Source organism: Suillus discolor, assembly GCF_016758755.1.
Source record: "Suillus discolor strain FC423 chromosome Unknown F5147scaffold_31, whole genome shotgun sequence".
NCBI classification, from domain to species: domain Eukaryota; kingdom Fungi; phylum Basidiomycota; class Agaricomycetes; order Boletales; family Suillaceae; genus Suillus; species Suillus discolor.
In genome coordinates this window covers 417887-432102 of record NW_024541278.1, presented here as the reverse complement: position 1 = coordinate 432102, position 14216 = coordinate 417887, and the positions used below count along the sequence as shown (strand labels likewise).

Genomic DNA, 14216 nt, shown 5'->3' with positions numbered 1-14216 from the left:
GAACCTCATGGTTAGCATTAAAAATAACATACGCACCTTGTGGAAAGGCTTTGCGTTCATGGGGCAATGCATGACTTCTTCATCATCTGAACTTTCCGGGGTCGTGTCAACCTGAAAATAATTAACTCTTAGCATAGCATTAAAAAATTCTTGCATGTACTGACCCTGGTCTTAGACTTGTTTGATTTATTAGTCGTCTCTCGGTCAATGTGAGTGGAGGTATTCTATTGAAGTCGATCAGCACCAGCCAATCTTGAGAAAGCATACACACCTTGTGGGAAAGTTTCGTGCTCATGAGGGGATGCATGAGTTCATCATCTGTGTCTTCCATTGTGTCAACCTGCAATAAATTAACTCTGAGCACAGTACCAAAAAAATTGTGTGAACTAACCCTGGTCTTGGATTTGCTTGAACTACTAGTCTCTCAGTCCACGCAGGTGGAGGTATTCTGTTGAAGTCGATTAGCACCAGCTGACCTTGAAAAACATACGAACCTTGTGGGAAGGCTTCATTTTCGCAGGGCAACACATGATTTCTTCATCATCCGAGTCTTCCAAGGTTGCATTGACCTGCAAGAAATGAACTCTTAACATATCATGAAAAAAACCTTGCGCAAACTGACCCTGGTCTTGGACTTGCTTGAACTGCTAGTCTCCTGGTCAATGCGAGTGGAGGTATTCTGTTGAAGTCAATTAGCACCAACCAACCTTGAAAAATGTACGAACCTTGTGGAAAGGCTTTGTTTTCACAGGGCGACGCACGGTGTCTTCATTATCTGAGCCTTCTGAGGTTGAGCCGACCTGCAAGAAATTGAGCGCAGTAAAACAAAATGTTTGCGTACTGTCTCCTGTTTTCCCTCCTCTCCAGTGTTCCTATCAGCCTTCGACTGTGCCTTGAATTCGCATTTGGTCTTTGCATCGTTGGTGTCAACCATATACGCTTTATCGATGCTTGGATCGGCCTCGCATTCAATGTCGACCGCAGATGCTCTATCCACCTCATTCTCTGAGTCGGGAAACAGTAGATCGTCATCTAATGCATCTCCCTCTTGTTCCTCACCCATAGCTGCAGGCATCCTATTGACAGGTGAGATGCTCTGAGTGTACATAAGATCCGGTATGTTAATTTGTTAAAGTGAAGGAAACGAAAAAAATACCTTCGATACAGAGACCATAGGCGGAGCCAAAATGTCGTTATCCCCATCTGTGATAATAGGCGTTGAGAATTGTGCGCGTGGGCCTGCCTGACATTCCTTGTCGTCTTCTCGCTCATCATAAAAGCCACCGGACTTGACAGTATTATGAGGGGGATGTTTCGTGGAGTCTGTGGAACACAAGGTCAGTGATTTAATAGAAGAAGAAGAAAAACATACTAGCCATGCCTCCAGCAGTTGCAGGGGCACTATTTGGAGGGCGTGTCATGATATTTTGGGAGGCGATATTACGCCACCCTTCACGGAGACCACTTCGAGGGGGCTGTGAAGAGAAAAGGTTGGGATCCTCTTTGAATCTTTTGGCTGACAGTCTGCATTTTGAAGGAAAGGGTTTTCGTACAAGATACATAATGTTGATTAATGTTACGCACTCAAATAGATCTGTTAGGCAGAGCCCTAAGAGGGGCGTCGTCTGCTAACGTTCGTGACGTAACCGGAAGGATCCGGTATGGCAAGTGAGACTGGCGACGACGAGTCGGCAGCGATCACAGTACGCGCGTGTCACGTGACTTCGTAGACGGATGTCTTGAGAAGTCACTCAAAGTAAGGACAGTCTTGTCCGTACGATGAGGTCGATCGAAGTAGACTTAGCCGCGATGAGCGACTAAGAAAAGATACTAGAGACTGAAGCTGAGGAGGCTTCAGAGAGAAGTATGTTCCAGGGAAGATTGAGTAGATTCAAGTTAGGGAATCTAGTACAGGGTGACCGACTACTTATACTAAGTGGAGAGGGTTAAGGGCAAGGCTACCGCACAGTAGGTAAGGGTAAAGGGGAAACAGGAATGGTATAGGTGCGCTGGCATCAGAGCCGGATTAGTGATGGATGGTCGAATGTGGAATGAGACCGAGAAACATTGGAACGGACCAACGGTAAGAATACAACGTGCGGGAATCCGCAGTCAGGGGAAACAGAAAGAGGAAAGCCACATTGGTGGCATGAGTCAGACCGAGTCAGAGGTGCGGAACCACATTGGTGGTCGAGTCAGAAGAGGAACGTGCGTGCACGTGCATAGAGGCGGGTGATACGAGGGACGGGAACGGTCCCGAGGATCCGGTCAACGGAAAGTCGGTAAAGGAGGACGAGCCGGTAGATGGTGAGGGCGAGGATGAGGGGAAAATGATAGGGGGGCCACGTGACCGATGTTACTTGTAACAATTAATGTTGAACATTGATTGGTTGATCAGGTTGAGTCAGCAGATCGTTGGGCGCCAATCACTGAGGACTTACCCTTCATCATCACTACGGGCACGTTGCTTGCTGTGACTCTGTTTACCCCCCCCCCCCCCCCCTAAACTGTCCTTTGCATTCTCGATATCTCTGCGCAACTTCTGTCCCTTACTGACCTTTACCAGCGGTGAGTTATCATCATGTTCATTCTGACTGGCATCGACGTGAACTATAATAAGTGCTTCATCAGCACTTGTTGTCCTGTGATTGAATAATCTGCGACTTACCTGGACTTGCCGGCCGAGACCCACTGCGGACACTTGGTTGAACTTGGTTTAGATATAGTCAAGTCAGTGCCTGTCACCAACTTATCATACAGTCAAATCCGTGACATACCTGAATTTGGTGGAATTGCTGACCGAATTCCAGTACTTGGCTTCTTGGATACTTTGTTAAGAGTGGGACCGGGTCGTCGCACTGCAAGCCTTTCTTTTTCTACATCCTCTATCTCCATGCAGATCTCGAGCTGAGCAACTGTTCCTGCAGCGCAAACCTTCTGTTCCTTTGTGACTTTTTGGCTTCCTGGCTTCTTCATGGGACCAGCCTTCACCCTGCCAGTTGGACCATCGTCGCCATCGGCTGGCAACTTGGCATTGACAGCCTTTTGGTGTTTGGGTGGTAGGTCTGGTAATCCGGGTTGCTTGTTCCGATTTTCCACGCGAGTCTCCACCATCGCTGGATGTCGTTGACGTACTCAAGATAGAGCAACAAGTGAGCCGAGTACTAGTTGTACAAAGAACAGTTACTCACATACACTTTTTTTTTTTTTGCAAAGTTCACAGAGGGACCGCCACATTCGTTTGTCACATTTTCACACATTCACACCAAAGTAAGGCCCTACTATACGACACCTACTATTTACAATTACTAGTACTCAATGTTATTATTACACACAGAGACTTACACCATGTCATCGCCTGCATTCCGCCCTCGAAAATATTACTGTACTGATGCTAAAGTTACAGCTTGCTGTCGTGGCTTTAAGACCTTGGGTGGATACCGACAACACCACAATGCACTACACATCGAGCCTCCCCAGCCTACTCGTCCACGCCAGCATACTTTTTCGGAATGCGAGTCTGATGCTGTGATGGAGGCTGGACACAGTGATGATGAAGATACATACAGAGGATCCTACTATTTTCAACATCCTGTTCTCGATGGCTCACCGTGTGATGCTGTGGGTAACTATTTACTATCTGATGGCGATCCTCCCATCCTTGACCTGCCTGCTGAGGATAATCCATGGGCTCCCTTCCAGTCATGTGGTCACTTCCAGCTTGCGGACTTCATCTTCCGACGAAATCAGATGCCTGGCAAACAAATTGATGAACTCATGCAGGTTCTAGCCTCTTTCAATGAATTTAATGGCAAGCCTCCATTTCGTAGTGACACCCATGTTTATGACACTATCGATGCCATCTCTTTGGGTGATATATCATGGCAATCACTCTCACTCAAGCACGCTGAATTCGAGACTGCGTCACCTGATGATCCACTGTGGAAGCGTAGCGAGTATGAGGTGTGGTTTCGAGATCCCCGCGAGTTGATACAAAATCAGCTTGCCAACCCTGATTTCGTCAACGATATCGACTACTCAGCTTGACAGGTATTCGGAGAGCAGGGTCAGCGCGTATGGTCAGATTGAATGACAGGTAATTGGGCTTGGGATCAGTTGGCAAGTATATTCCAGCATTCACTGACAGATTAACACTAATGTAAGGCGGCTACTTGAGTTCGATAGGGAATGTGAGCAAGAGTGAGACTTGAGATGAGATGATAGAAAACGATACGACAAGGTGATATGCGGTGATGGACACGTTCTAGAAGGATTTCTCTGAGGTTCTTGGAGCGGGAACTGGGTATATTTCGCTGTCGATATCAAAATGTACATGAGTAGATATAGTTGCGAACCGTAAGGGTCCTCGGGCACGAATAGGTCATTGATTAGGTGAAAACAGACGCTGAAGGGAGTGGCGTTGAGCCTAACAGGTAGCTAGAGCGAGGAAGGAAAGGAATACGAGAAACTGAATGAGTGGCGGTATAAATGATTTTGGTTTGGGTGAAATGACGAGAATTTTGTAGCGGTTTTTGACAGATTTCGGTACAGCAAAGTGAGAATGGGGAAAACATGACGAAAGGAAAGGGTCTGAGAGTAGTTTGGAGTCAGGGTTGAGTCTAGGTAGCGAGTATAGCGGTAAGTCGAAACGATGATGAAAGAGTGAAACGAAAAGGAATGTATCCGCATGACACAGACGCGAAACGTGGTGCTTCTTCGCATCAGTGTGTCACATGGAGGAATAGAACTGTAGTTCTAAGTTTTAATTTGAAGTTATGGTCGGGGCACAGATGATATGCGATCCTTACACTAATTGTGTTCGTTTCATAGAATATACTGGCCGAAGATCCTGACTGTCATGGTGCGATGTTTGTCCCCATCATCCTTGGGAGTGACAAGACTACAGTCTCTGTGGCAACTGGCCAGAATGACTTCTATCCACTCTATGTCTCTGCTGGGAACCTCCGCAATAATGTTTGTCGTGCACACAAGGAGTCCGTGAGCCTTGTGGGATTCCTTTCAATCCCTAAGAGTACGTATACTACTACGAGACTGCTAACGAAGCTGATGATCATAATAGCTGAGCGACTTCATGAAAATAGCGTGGAATTCCGGAATTTCTGATGACACATATTTCACGCCTTGTTACAAGCCATTTTAGAGGCTTTCCGTCATGCGATGGAGAAACCAGAAGTTGTAAAGTGTGCGGATGGTCACTTTAGACGTGCTGTGTATGGTCTCGGTCCATATATTGCCGATTATCCTGAGCAGTGCTTGCTTGCCTGCATAATTCAGAGGTGGTGTGCACAATAAGCTCTTCTTGAACCTCGAATTTCATTGACTTATGCTTTAGATGTACTGCTGATCGGCAGGATTTGGATCACTTGGTCTCTGGTTGGCGATCGCACCAACACACAAAAGCTCTAATGCGTGGCTATTCAGCAAACGAGCTCAAGAACGGCTGGGGTATCCTCAGTGGCATCCTGGTGAGTACACATCAGCTCCTTGCAGTCCTTGGGTGTTAAAAGTATGCAGCCGTTCACAGCATACTTTCCGCGTGCAGACATCCACGATCTTCTTGCTCCGGATATCCTGCATCAAATCATTAAAGGGACCTTCAAAGACCATATCGTGGATTGGATTGGTCAATATCTTATTATCATTCACGGAGAAGCAGGGGCAGAACGAATATGGGCAGATATCGATTGCCGGTACTAAATATCTTGTAGTTGAGATTGTTATACTGATGTCCTTGATTCTAGCATTGCCGCAGTACCTGCATTTCCAGGCCTGCATCATTTTCCTCAAGGTCGAAAATTCAAACAATGGACCGGTGATGACTCGAAAGCTTTGATGAAGGTAAGAAGTCATCTATTGATATCACTTAACAATATTTGAATTAAGTTATAGGTATTTCTGCCAGCTATTGTGGGACACATTCCCGACAAGATGCTTAGAGCTCTCTATCACTTTCTTGACTTCTGCTATCTGGTCCGTCGCTCAAGTCTCGACGAAGCCGATCTAGATGCCATGGATAAGGCCCTGCATACCTTTCACGAGGAGTGTCGCATCTTCAAGGATGTCGGTGTTACTCCAGATGGAATCTCTCTACCCCGACAACATTCTTTGTGTCATTACTATTATCTAACACAGCAGTTCGGCGCTCCCAATGGATTATGTTCTTCTCTCACAGAGTTGAAACACTGTAAGGCAGTCAAGGAACCCTGGAGACGCTCAAGTGGCTATTTACCCCTTGGTCAAATGCTAGTAAACAACCAATGGCTCGACAAACTTGCATCATTCCGAGCTGAGAAAACTGCTGCAGGTCTACTTGATCAACCTTTACTCCCACCTGGTGTCGTTCCAATTGACCCAGATACAAATCGTGATGGTAATTCAGATGTTTTGTATTGGCAAAAGTTTGATTAACCTGAATGTAGCACTGGACGACCCAAACTTCTTCCTTTACCGTGATGATCTGGACCTCGAAGATGCTGTTGCGGATGATGATGAGGCTGAGGTTATTGTACAATTAGCGAAGAGATGAGGTGGGATCATTTGACTTTTGCCATGGTAATCTTAAATCATTCTTTTCTTCAGTGCATGGTTACCCAAGACGGCTGCTGTTACGGTACATTCATTCTCTTAGTTTCTCCTTTGTTACCGGACAATGGTCCCTTGTCACAGCTATTGATGAGCGACCGATTACTTTCCAGACTCTTACTCATATCATTGCCAAGCTGACTTTCCGTGCCAGTAACCACCGCTATGTTTAGCCGTTATCTCTTATCAAAGCGGGCTGTCCGCACCATGGTTACTATCTCTTATCTCTTATCGTCCACCAAGCGGGCTGTCCGCCTTCTATCTTGATACGCATTTACAAGCTCTGCTTGAACTCTCACTATATAGACACATAGCGTACCACATGTAGTTCTTCACTTTAATCTACTGGGTTCTACCTGGAACAAGTCCTTTAGCAAGGTCTCCAACCTTGCTATCTAAGAAACCACTATTCTAAGGAAGTCGCCGATACTTGCCTTAGCCAGAAACCTTTGACCTCTCATTCAAGAGAAGAACCACGTCTGTCTCGCCGAATCTCAGTCCACTCAGACTAAGACAGCTCGACCTATCCCAGTCGTAACAAAATATTAAAGTCCTACCATAAACGTCGCCACCTGCGACATCAGAAGACACCATGACTTTGTTAACTCCTTTGATCGGAGCTTTGAACCTAGGCGCATTACCACCTATACCACCGTTGAACACAATGACGACCACTACCAAAGAAGTAGAAATCAAGATCGGTTCTCCCCCCGAATTCGATGGAGACCGCGACGAATCGCACAGGTTCATGCTGAACTGTAATGCGTATTTAGATATCAACGAGAAGATCTACGATAGCGATAAGAAGAAAGTAATCTTCGCACTCTCGTTCATGACCAAGGGCAATGCAGCCGCTTGGAAAGAAGACTTCATGGAGACTGCTCAGAACTCCAAGCGAAAGAATACTGCTGGAAATCTTATTGGATACGGCAGCTGGGACGAATTCAAAGTCACATTCAAGGAAGCCTTTGGAGCTATAGACCTGGCCGGAACGGCCATGGCTAAAGTACGAGCCCTTGAGATGAAAGGAGACCTCCATACATATATCTCCAACTATCGCCTCCTAGCCCATAAAGCAGGAATAGCTGAGAACGTCACCAAAGTAGAGTTCTTCCGCGAAGGTCTTGACGTAGGACTTCGCAACAACCTCTACCGCACTGGAGAAAGTCTAGACGACTTTGAAACCGTCATCGCCACATGCATCAATCTGGACAACGCTTTCCAGAGATTGAGAGCAATACAGAAACGAGAAAACCCCGCTTATTATCAGCACAAGAAGAAGAAGTACGGGGACTGCCACTTTACCCCCCGCAGAAGCGACGCCATGGAGATAGACCAGCTCTCCGAGTCCGAAGTAAAAAGACACCTCAAGGAAGGACGCTGCTTCAAATGCCACCAGACGGGCCATCGTGCCAACGATACCACCTTCCATCCCAGGGAAGATAAGAAGCAGAAAATGCCTATCCGGAGGAAGGTCAAGAAAGAAGAGAGTAGCGATGACGAGGAGGAAGTGAACCGACGGTTCGTGGAGATGGATTTTTAAAACAGGAGACTGCATCGATGTCAGTACCTCCTGTCCTGATACGACTTGTACAATCACTTGGAAATAAAAAAGAGCTTCGCGTCCCTGCCACTATTATTTCCACCAAGCATACCAAAACCATCGAAACCTCTATGGTTATCGACTCCGGAGCAAGCGGAACCTTCATCAGCGAGGAATTCTGCAAGTTGCACGGAATCAAGACCCATAAACTCTCAAAACCATTTCCCGTTATAACCGCAGACGGATCTGACGCTAAGGGAGGACTCATCTCTCGCTATTGCGTCCTCATTGTCAAAATTGACGGGAGGACCATGATAGGAAAGTTCAACATAACCAGACTCTCAAAGAAAGACAAGATTTTACTTGGGTTCCCATGGCTGAAAGCACTAAATCCGTCAATCGACTGGACGAACAAAGTACTATCTCTCGCATCGAACGAACGATCACTCAAGATCGAAAGAAACATTGATCATCTCAGAAAACAGCGCAATCTCCCGCTGCTGTTTCCCCTTGCCGCCCCTACGGAGAAAGAGCCGTCCCGTGAATGGAAGAATTCCAAATTAAAGAAATCCCCCGTCTCACCTGTCTACCCACGAACTTCTGTTGAAGAAGTTACCGACGAGGAGCTTCCCCACCTCGTACCAGACCAAGATGAGCCGACTACGATACCAGGGAAGATGTATGGTCGGAAAACTATGCACCTCCGGTCATCGACCCATCCCTCTACCCCCTAAACGATGAAGACGTCTTAATCGAATATTCCCCTGACGGTTCTCAAGTCAGAATAATCTCCGACGTCTCTTTTGACACTCCTCTCACCAGAGACAGTACGTCAAAACAGGAGCAAGGCTATTCAAAAACTAGCAATAAAGCTCAGGAATTTGCTGTTGCCGGGGAGAAAGAACAAATGAAGAAGAGTTTCGAAGAACTCGTTCCTTCCTACCTGCACACCTATGCAGATATTTTTGCGAAAGACGGTCTCAATAAATTACCACCGGAACGGCCCGGTATTGATCATTGAATTGATCTGAAACCTGGATTCATGCCAAGGACATCCAAGATCTACCTGCTATCAGGAAAAGAAAGGGAAGCAGTAAAGACCTTTATCACAGAAAACACGGAAAAAGGGTTTATTGTACCTTCGAAATCCCCGCAAGCCAGTGGATTTTTCTTTGTAGGAAAGAAGAGTGGTGAGCTACGTCCTTGTCAGGACTATCGATACCTCAATGATTGGACCATACACAACCAATACCCACTCCCGCTTCCCAAAACTCTTATAGAACGACTCTACAAGGCCAGATATTTCACAAAAATCGACATACGCTCTGGCTATAACAATATCAGAATCCACCCTGATGATAGATGGAAAGCGGCTTTTACTACCGAAGAAGGCCTGTTCGAGCCTACTGTAATGTTCTTTGGCTTAACCAACTCCCCCGCCACTTTCCAATCCTATATGAACAATCACTTCCAGAGCGAAATCAACAAGGGGTGGATCGTCATATATATGGACGATCTGCTCATCTTCTCTTCAGACCTCGCAGAACATCACGAACGAACAAAAAGAGTATTGGAGATACTCCATCGCGAACAGCTGTTCATCAAACCTGAAAAGTGTACCTTCGACGCAGCAGAGGTGGAGTACCTCGGGATGGTTATTCGTCCTGGAGAAGTAGCAATGGAACATGCCAAAGTCGATGGGATAAAGGATTGGCCTATCCCGACCTCCGTAAAGGATGTTCGCTCCTTTCTCGGATTTTGCAACTTTTACAGGGTGTTTGTATCCCACTACTCTGATATCGCCCGACCGCTTATCAATCTCACTGGAAAAGACCAAGTCTTCGCTTGGACCCCTGATGCCCAGACCTCATTCAATAAACTCAAGCAATGTTTTACGACAAAACCGGTGCTACGTAACCCTGATCCCACACGCCAATTTGCCCTTGCTACGAATGCCTCTCTGGTAGCAACCGGGGCCGTACTCCTCCAGACGGATGAAAATGGCGTCTACCACCCTTGTGAATATATTTCACAGTCCTTCAACCCCGCTGAACGCAACTACGAAATCTTTGATCGCAAACTGCTCGCTATCATTCACGCCCTCAATGAATGGCGCCATTATCTGGAAGGAAACCCCCACCCCATTCTCGTCTTCACCGATCACCTAAATCTCCTTTATTTCTCGAAAGCACAGAAACTCTCTCGAAGGCAAGCACATTGGCAGCTTGTCCTATCTAATTATGATCTCGAATTGCATCACGTTCCTGGGACGAAACTTGCGGCACCCGACGCACTTTCTCGATGCCCGGATCACAGTCTTGGTGAACACGACAATGAGGATCGTGTGCTCCTTCCAGATTCCATGTTCATATGGTTGCTCGACAACGACCTCTCCGCCACCCTCGCCACAAACTCCTTAGATGACCCCATTTTCTCCGTCGCCAGTGACGCTTTGGATGGACTCTGCCTGCCCCCCATGAAATCTGCCCTCTCCAACTGGAAGATATCGGAAGGGGTGCTCTATTATAAATCTCGCGCCTATGTCCCACCCTCGCAACGAATGGTTGTATTGCTCCGTCATCATGACCATCCGACCGCCGGTCACCCTGGGCGGTTTAAAACCGAAGAACTTGTCAAACGCGACTACTGGTGGCCTGCCATGGGCACTTTTATCCGCTCCTACGTCGCCGGATGCGCTCTCTGTCAGCAGATGAAAGCTGACACCCACCCTGTCACGCCTCCCCTTGTCCCCATCCCTTCCTCTGCCACTCGCCCCTTTTCCCAGGTCTCTGTTGACCTTGTCACCGACCTCCCTGTTTCCAATGGTTTTGACTCTCTCATGGTCGTGGTAGACCATGGCCTTATGAAGGGGGTGATTATTTCTCCCTGTAACAAGAACATCTCTTCTGAAGGAGTGGCTAAACTATTTCTCAAGAACGTGTTCAAACATTTCGGACTCCACGAAAAAGTGATCTCTGACCGAGGCCCCCAGTTCATTTCGAAGTTCTCTAGAGAATTAGCATGCCTCTTAGGATACCAGATCGCTGCATCCACGGCATATCACCCTCAGACCGATGGACAAACCGAACGACTCAATCAAGAAATAGAAACATACCTCCGAATATACTGTAGGAGTAACCCCTATGAATGGTCGGACCATTTACCTCTCGCTGAATTTGTGCACAACCACCAAAGACACAAAGCAAGGAATGCATCGCCGTTCTTCCTTATGATGGGATACAAACCTCGCGGCATTCCCCACGTGCTATCATCATCGGATACCCCTGCTGTAGAGGAAAGAGTCTGTACCCTCCAGAAGATCAGAGAGGAAGCCATTTCCTGCCACAACATCGCTATGCAACAAATGGCAGAAAGGATGCACAAAAAGAAGTACCTACCATGGAAGATAGGAGATAAGGTCTGGCTATCCGCAGCTAATCTCATGACCACTCTCCCATCTAGGAAGCTTGCGCCCAAACGACACGGACCGTTCTCCATAACCGCAGTCTTATCACCAATCACGTTCACCCTGAAACTTCCGGAACAGTGGAAGGTTCACCCCACGTTCCATGCTTCCGAACTATCCTCCTATCAGGAGACAGAGATTCACGGACCGAACTACAAAGAACCACCTCCAGATATAGTCAACCAATCAGAGGAATACGAAGTCGAAGAAGTCACAAGGGAACGGGTAAACGAAGATGCTATCTCGTATCCTGGAAAGGATACTCTTCCGGAAGTAACGAATGGATTCCAGCGGAGAACATGGAAAATGCCGAAGACCTACTTTCCGCCTATAAGAAGAGGCATAGGTTGAACTGAATTGACCAGTCCCCATTGCCATACAAACAAACATGTCTTCTCAACAGATTGCCTCCCCTACCGAATCCAACGTCTCCTCCATCAGCCTCAGCGAATCCCCCTTTGCTGACAACGTTGTCAGCATCGAAGACGACGTCATCGTCGAAACCACCATCCTATCCGTTGCCCACGCCCTCGAAATTGAGACCTATCTCAACGCCCAGCCAGCAGTACCAGCTGGAGTCGCTGCCACTTATATCCATATCATTAGAGCTACTCAACGCCTCGAAGAAGAATTCGCCCAGATTCAGAACGATGCCCTCAGACTCTCCTGCAACCACGTCCAGCGGCGCATTCGCTCGCTTACGCTTCAGTCATTCCCTCTTGGTTTTAGCACTATCTGCAGGGAAATTATACAGACTGTTGCTGATCGAAACACCTTCCAAGTCGGCCGCCCGTTGCCTCCTATTACTCACAATCCCGCTGCTGTTCTACCTGATCCAACTTCGATTGGAGGGAGCACTGCACCAGTACCTGTCCCAGCACCCAATGAAATCTATAGAAGAAAGCTCCGCAACAGAGCCGTCGTTCACGGCATAACCAAGAATAAATCGTCCAAAGGAAAGAAGCGCGAGGTCATCGACCTCACCACAGAACCCCCCGCAATTCCCTCCTCTAGCATCACTATCAGATCCCCCTCGCTAAAACACATAGTCGGCACTATCGCTGACGCCAACTTCATTTGCCGAGTCTGCAAGAAGCTTGGTCATAAGCACAAGAACTGCCCCTTATACTTCTGTCGCTTCTGCGGCGACGCGAAACCCGGGCACTTTTCCATTTACTGCCCCTATGACACCAACAAACCAGTATTCCCATTGGTCTATACTGACGAAGGCTTCTACGACGCGTTAGCCACGTGGGAAGCAGAGAAAGATAGGAAGGAAGAAGAAGATCTTGAGTGTGCCAATAGGGAGTACTTGGCACAGCCGGAGTACTTAGAGTTCCACAATGCCGACGCCGACGCCATCTACTACGCAAACCAGGACAACTAGTGACGTCGAAGCTGGTGCCATCGACCATAACACGGGGGTAATGTTATGGTACATTCATTCTCTTAGTTTCTCCTTTGTTACCGGACAATGGTCCCTTGTCACAGCTATTGATGAGCGACCGATTACTTTCCAGACTCTTACTCATATCATTGCCAAGCTGACTTTCCGTGCCAGTAACCGCCGCTATGTTTAGCCGTTATCTCTTATCAAAGCGGGCTGTCCGCACCATGGTTACTATCTCTTATCTCTTATCGTCCACCAAGCGGGCTGTCCGCCTTCTATCTTGATACGCATTTACAAGCTCTGCTTGAACTCTCACTATATAGACACATAGCGTACCACATGTAGTTCTTCACTTTAATCTACTGGGTTCTACCTGGAACAAGTCCTTTAGCAAGGTCTCCAACCTTGCTATCTAAGAAACCACTATTCTAAGGAAGTCGCCGATACTTGCCTTAGCCAGAAACCTTTGACCTCTCATTCAAGAGAAGAACCACGTCTGTCTCGCCGAATCTCAGTCCACTCGGACTAAGACAGCTCGACCTATCCCAGTCGTAACAGCTGCAGCCGATTGGTAAACATATTGGCATTCCTCATTTTCGTGACCTTGTGCGCCGATTTCTGCATGATCAGCACAATCCTGATCATGCTATACCTGGGCATGAAATGGATGTGTCACAATGCCCAAACTTTGATGGCAAGGTGGATATTTTCCATTCCACAGTTGCGTCGTTTCACGCTGCTAGTGATATTTGCAGAGTTAATGGTATGATGTGTCATACCTTCCATGCTGCACCTAACTGGCGTGGTGGTCGTCCTTGCCATGATTGTGTTTTCGTCGAGCATGATCCAACCCTGCCAGGATTTCAGGGTCTGTACGTCGCACAAATCATTTTCATTTACCTTTCGAGGTGTGCTGTATCCTTGTGCACTCATTCGCTGGTTTTCGACCATCGGCGATCGACCATGCCCTGAAACCGGTATGTGGATGGTCGAGCCAGAACTTGACGCCGACAGTGGAGAACGCCTCGTTTCAGTTGTTCATCTAGAAACCATCATGCGACCAGCACACTTGATCCCCGTTTATGGTTCACATTTACTTCCTTGTGATATCACTCATTCGGATTCTTTGATGGCATTTGAAGTGTTTTACATAAACAAGTATTCGGATTATCACACATTTGAAATTGCGTATTGATTAGCAGTTTAACCTCCAA

General features: G+C 47.2%; 4 protein-coding genes across 4 annotated transcripts; all 4 read left to right on the top strand.

Moving 5' to 3' along the window:
* Positions 1–3348: 3348 nt before the first annotated feature.
* Positions 3349–4047, top strand: F5147DRAFT_774339 (uncharacterized protein; the record flags this gene model as incomplete). Its single annotated transcript, XM_041441597.1, has 1 exon — positions 3349–4047. The coding sequence occupies one exon, from the start codon at positions 3349–3351 to the stop codon at positions 4045–4047; it is 699 nt and encodes a 232-aa protein (XP_041292320.1).
* Positions 4048–4677: 630 nt separating this feature from the next.
* On the top strand, positions 4678–6547 carry F5147DRAFT_653356 (uncharacterized protein; the record flags this gene model as incomplete). Its single annotated transcript, XM_041433773.1, has 8 exons — positions 4678–4749; positions 4831–5032; positions 5153–5297; positions 5354–5486; positions 5512–5711; positions 5763–5859; positions 5911–6391; positions 6441–6547. The coding sequence occupies 8 exons, from the start codon at positions 4678–4680 to the stop codon at positions 6545–6547; spliced, it is 1437 nt and encodes a 478-aa protein (XP_041292319.1).
* A 7022-nt stretch (positions 6548–13569) lies between these two features.
* F5147DRAFT_533958 (uncharacterized protein) lies at positions 13570–13818 on the top strand (the record flags this gene model as incomplete). Its single annotated transcript, XM_041430126.1, has 1 exon — positions 13570–13818. A coding segment is annotated over one exon (249 nt), but the record flags the coding sequence as incomplete, so codon positions are not given.
* A 25-nt stretch (positions 13819–13843) lies between these two features.
* F5147DRAFT_577773 (uncharacterized protein) lies at positions 13844–14197 on the top strand (the record flags this gene model as incomplete). Its single annotated transcript, XM_041431413.1, has 1 exon — positions 13844–14197. The coding sequence occupies one exon, from the start codon at positions 13844–13846 to the stop codon at positions 14195–14197; it is 354 nt and encodes a 117-aa protein (XP_041292317.1).
* Positions 14198–14216: the final 19 nt, after the last annotated feature.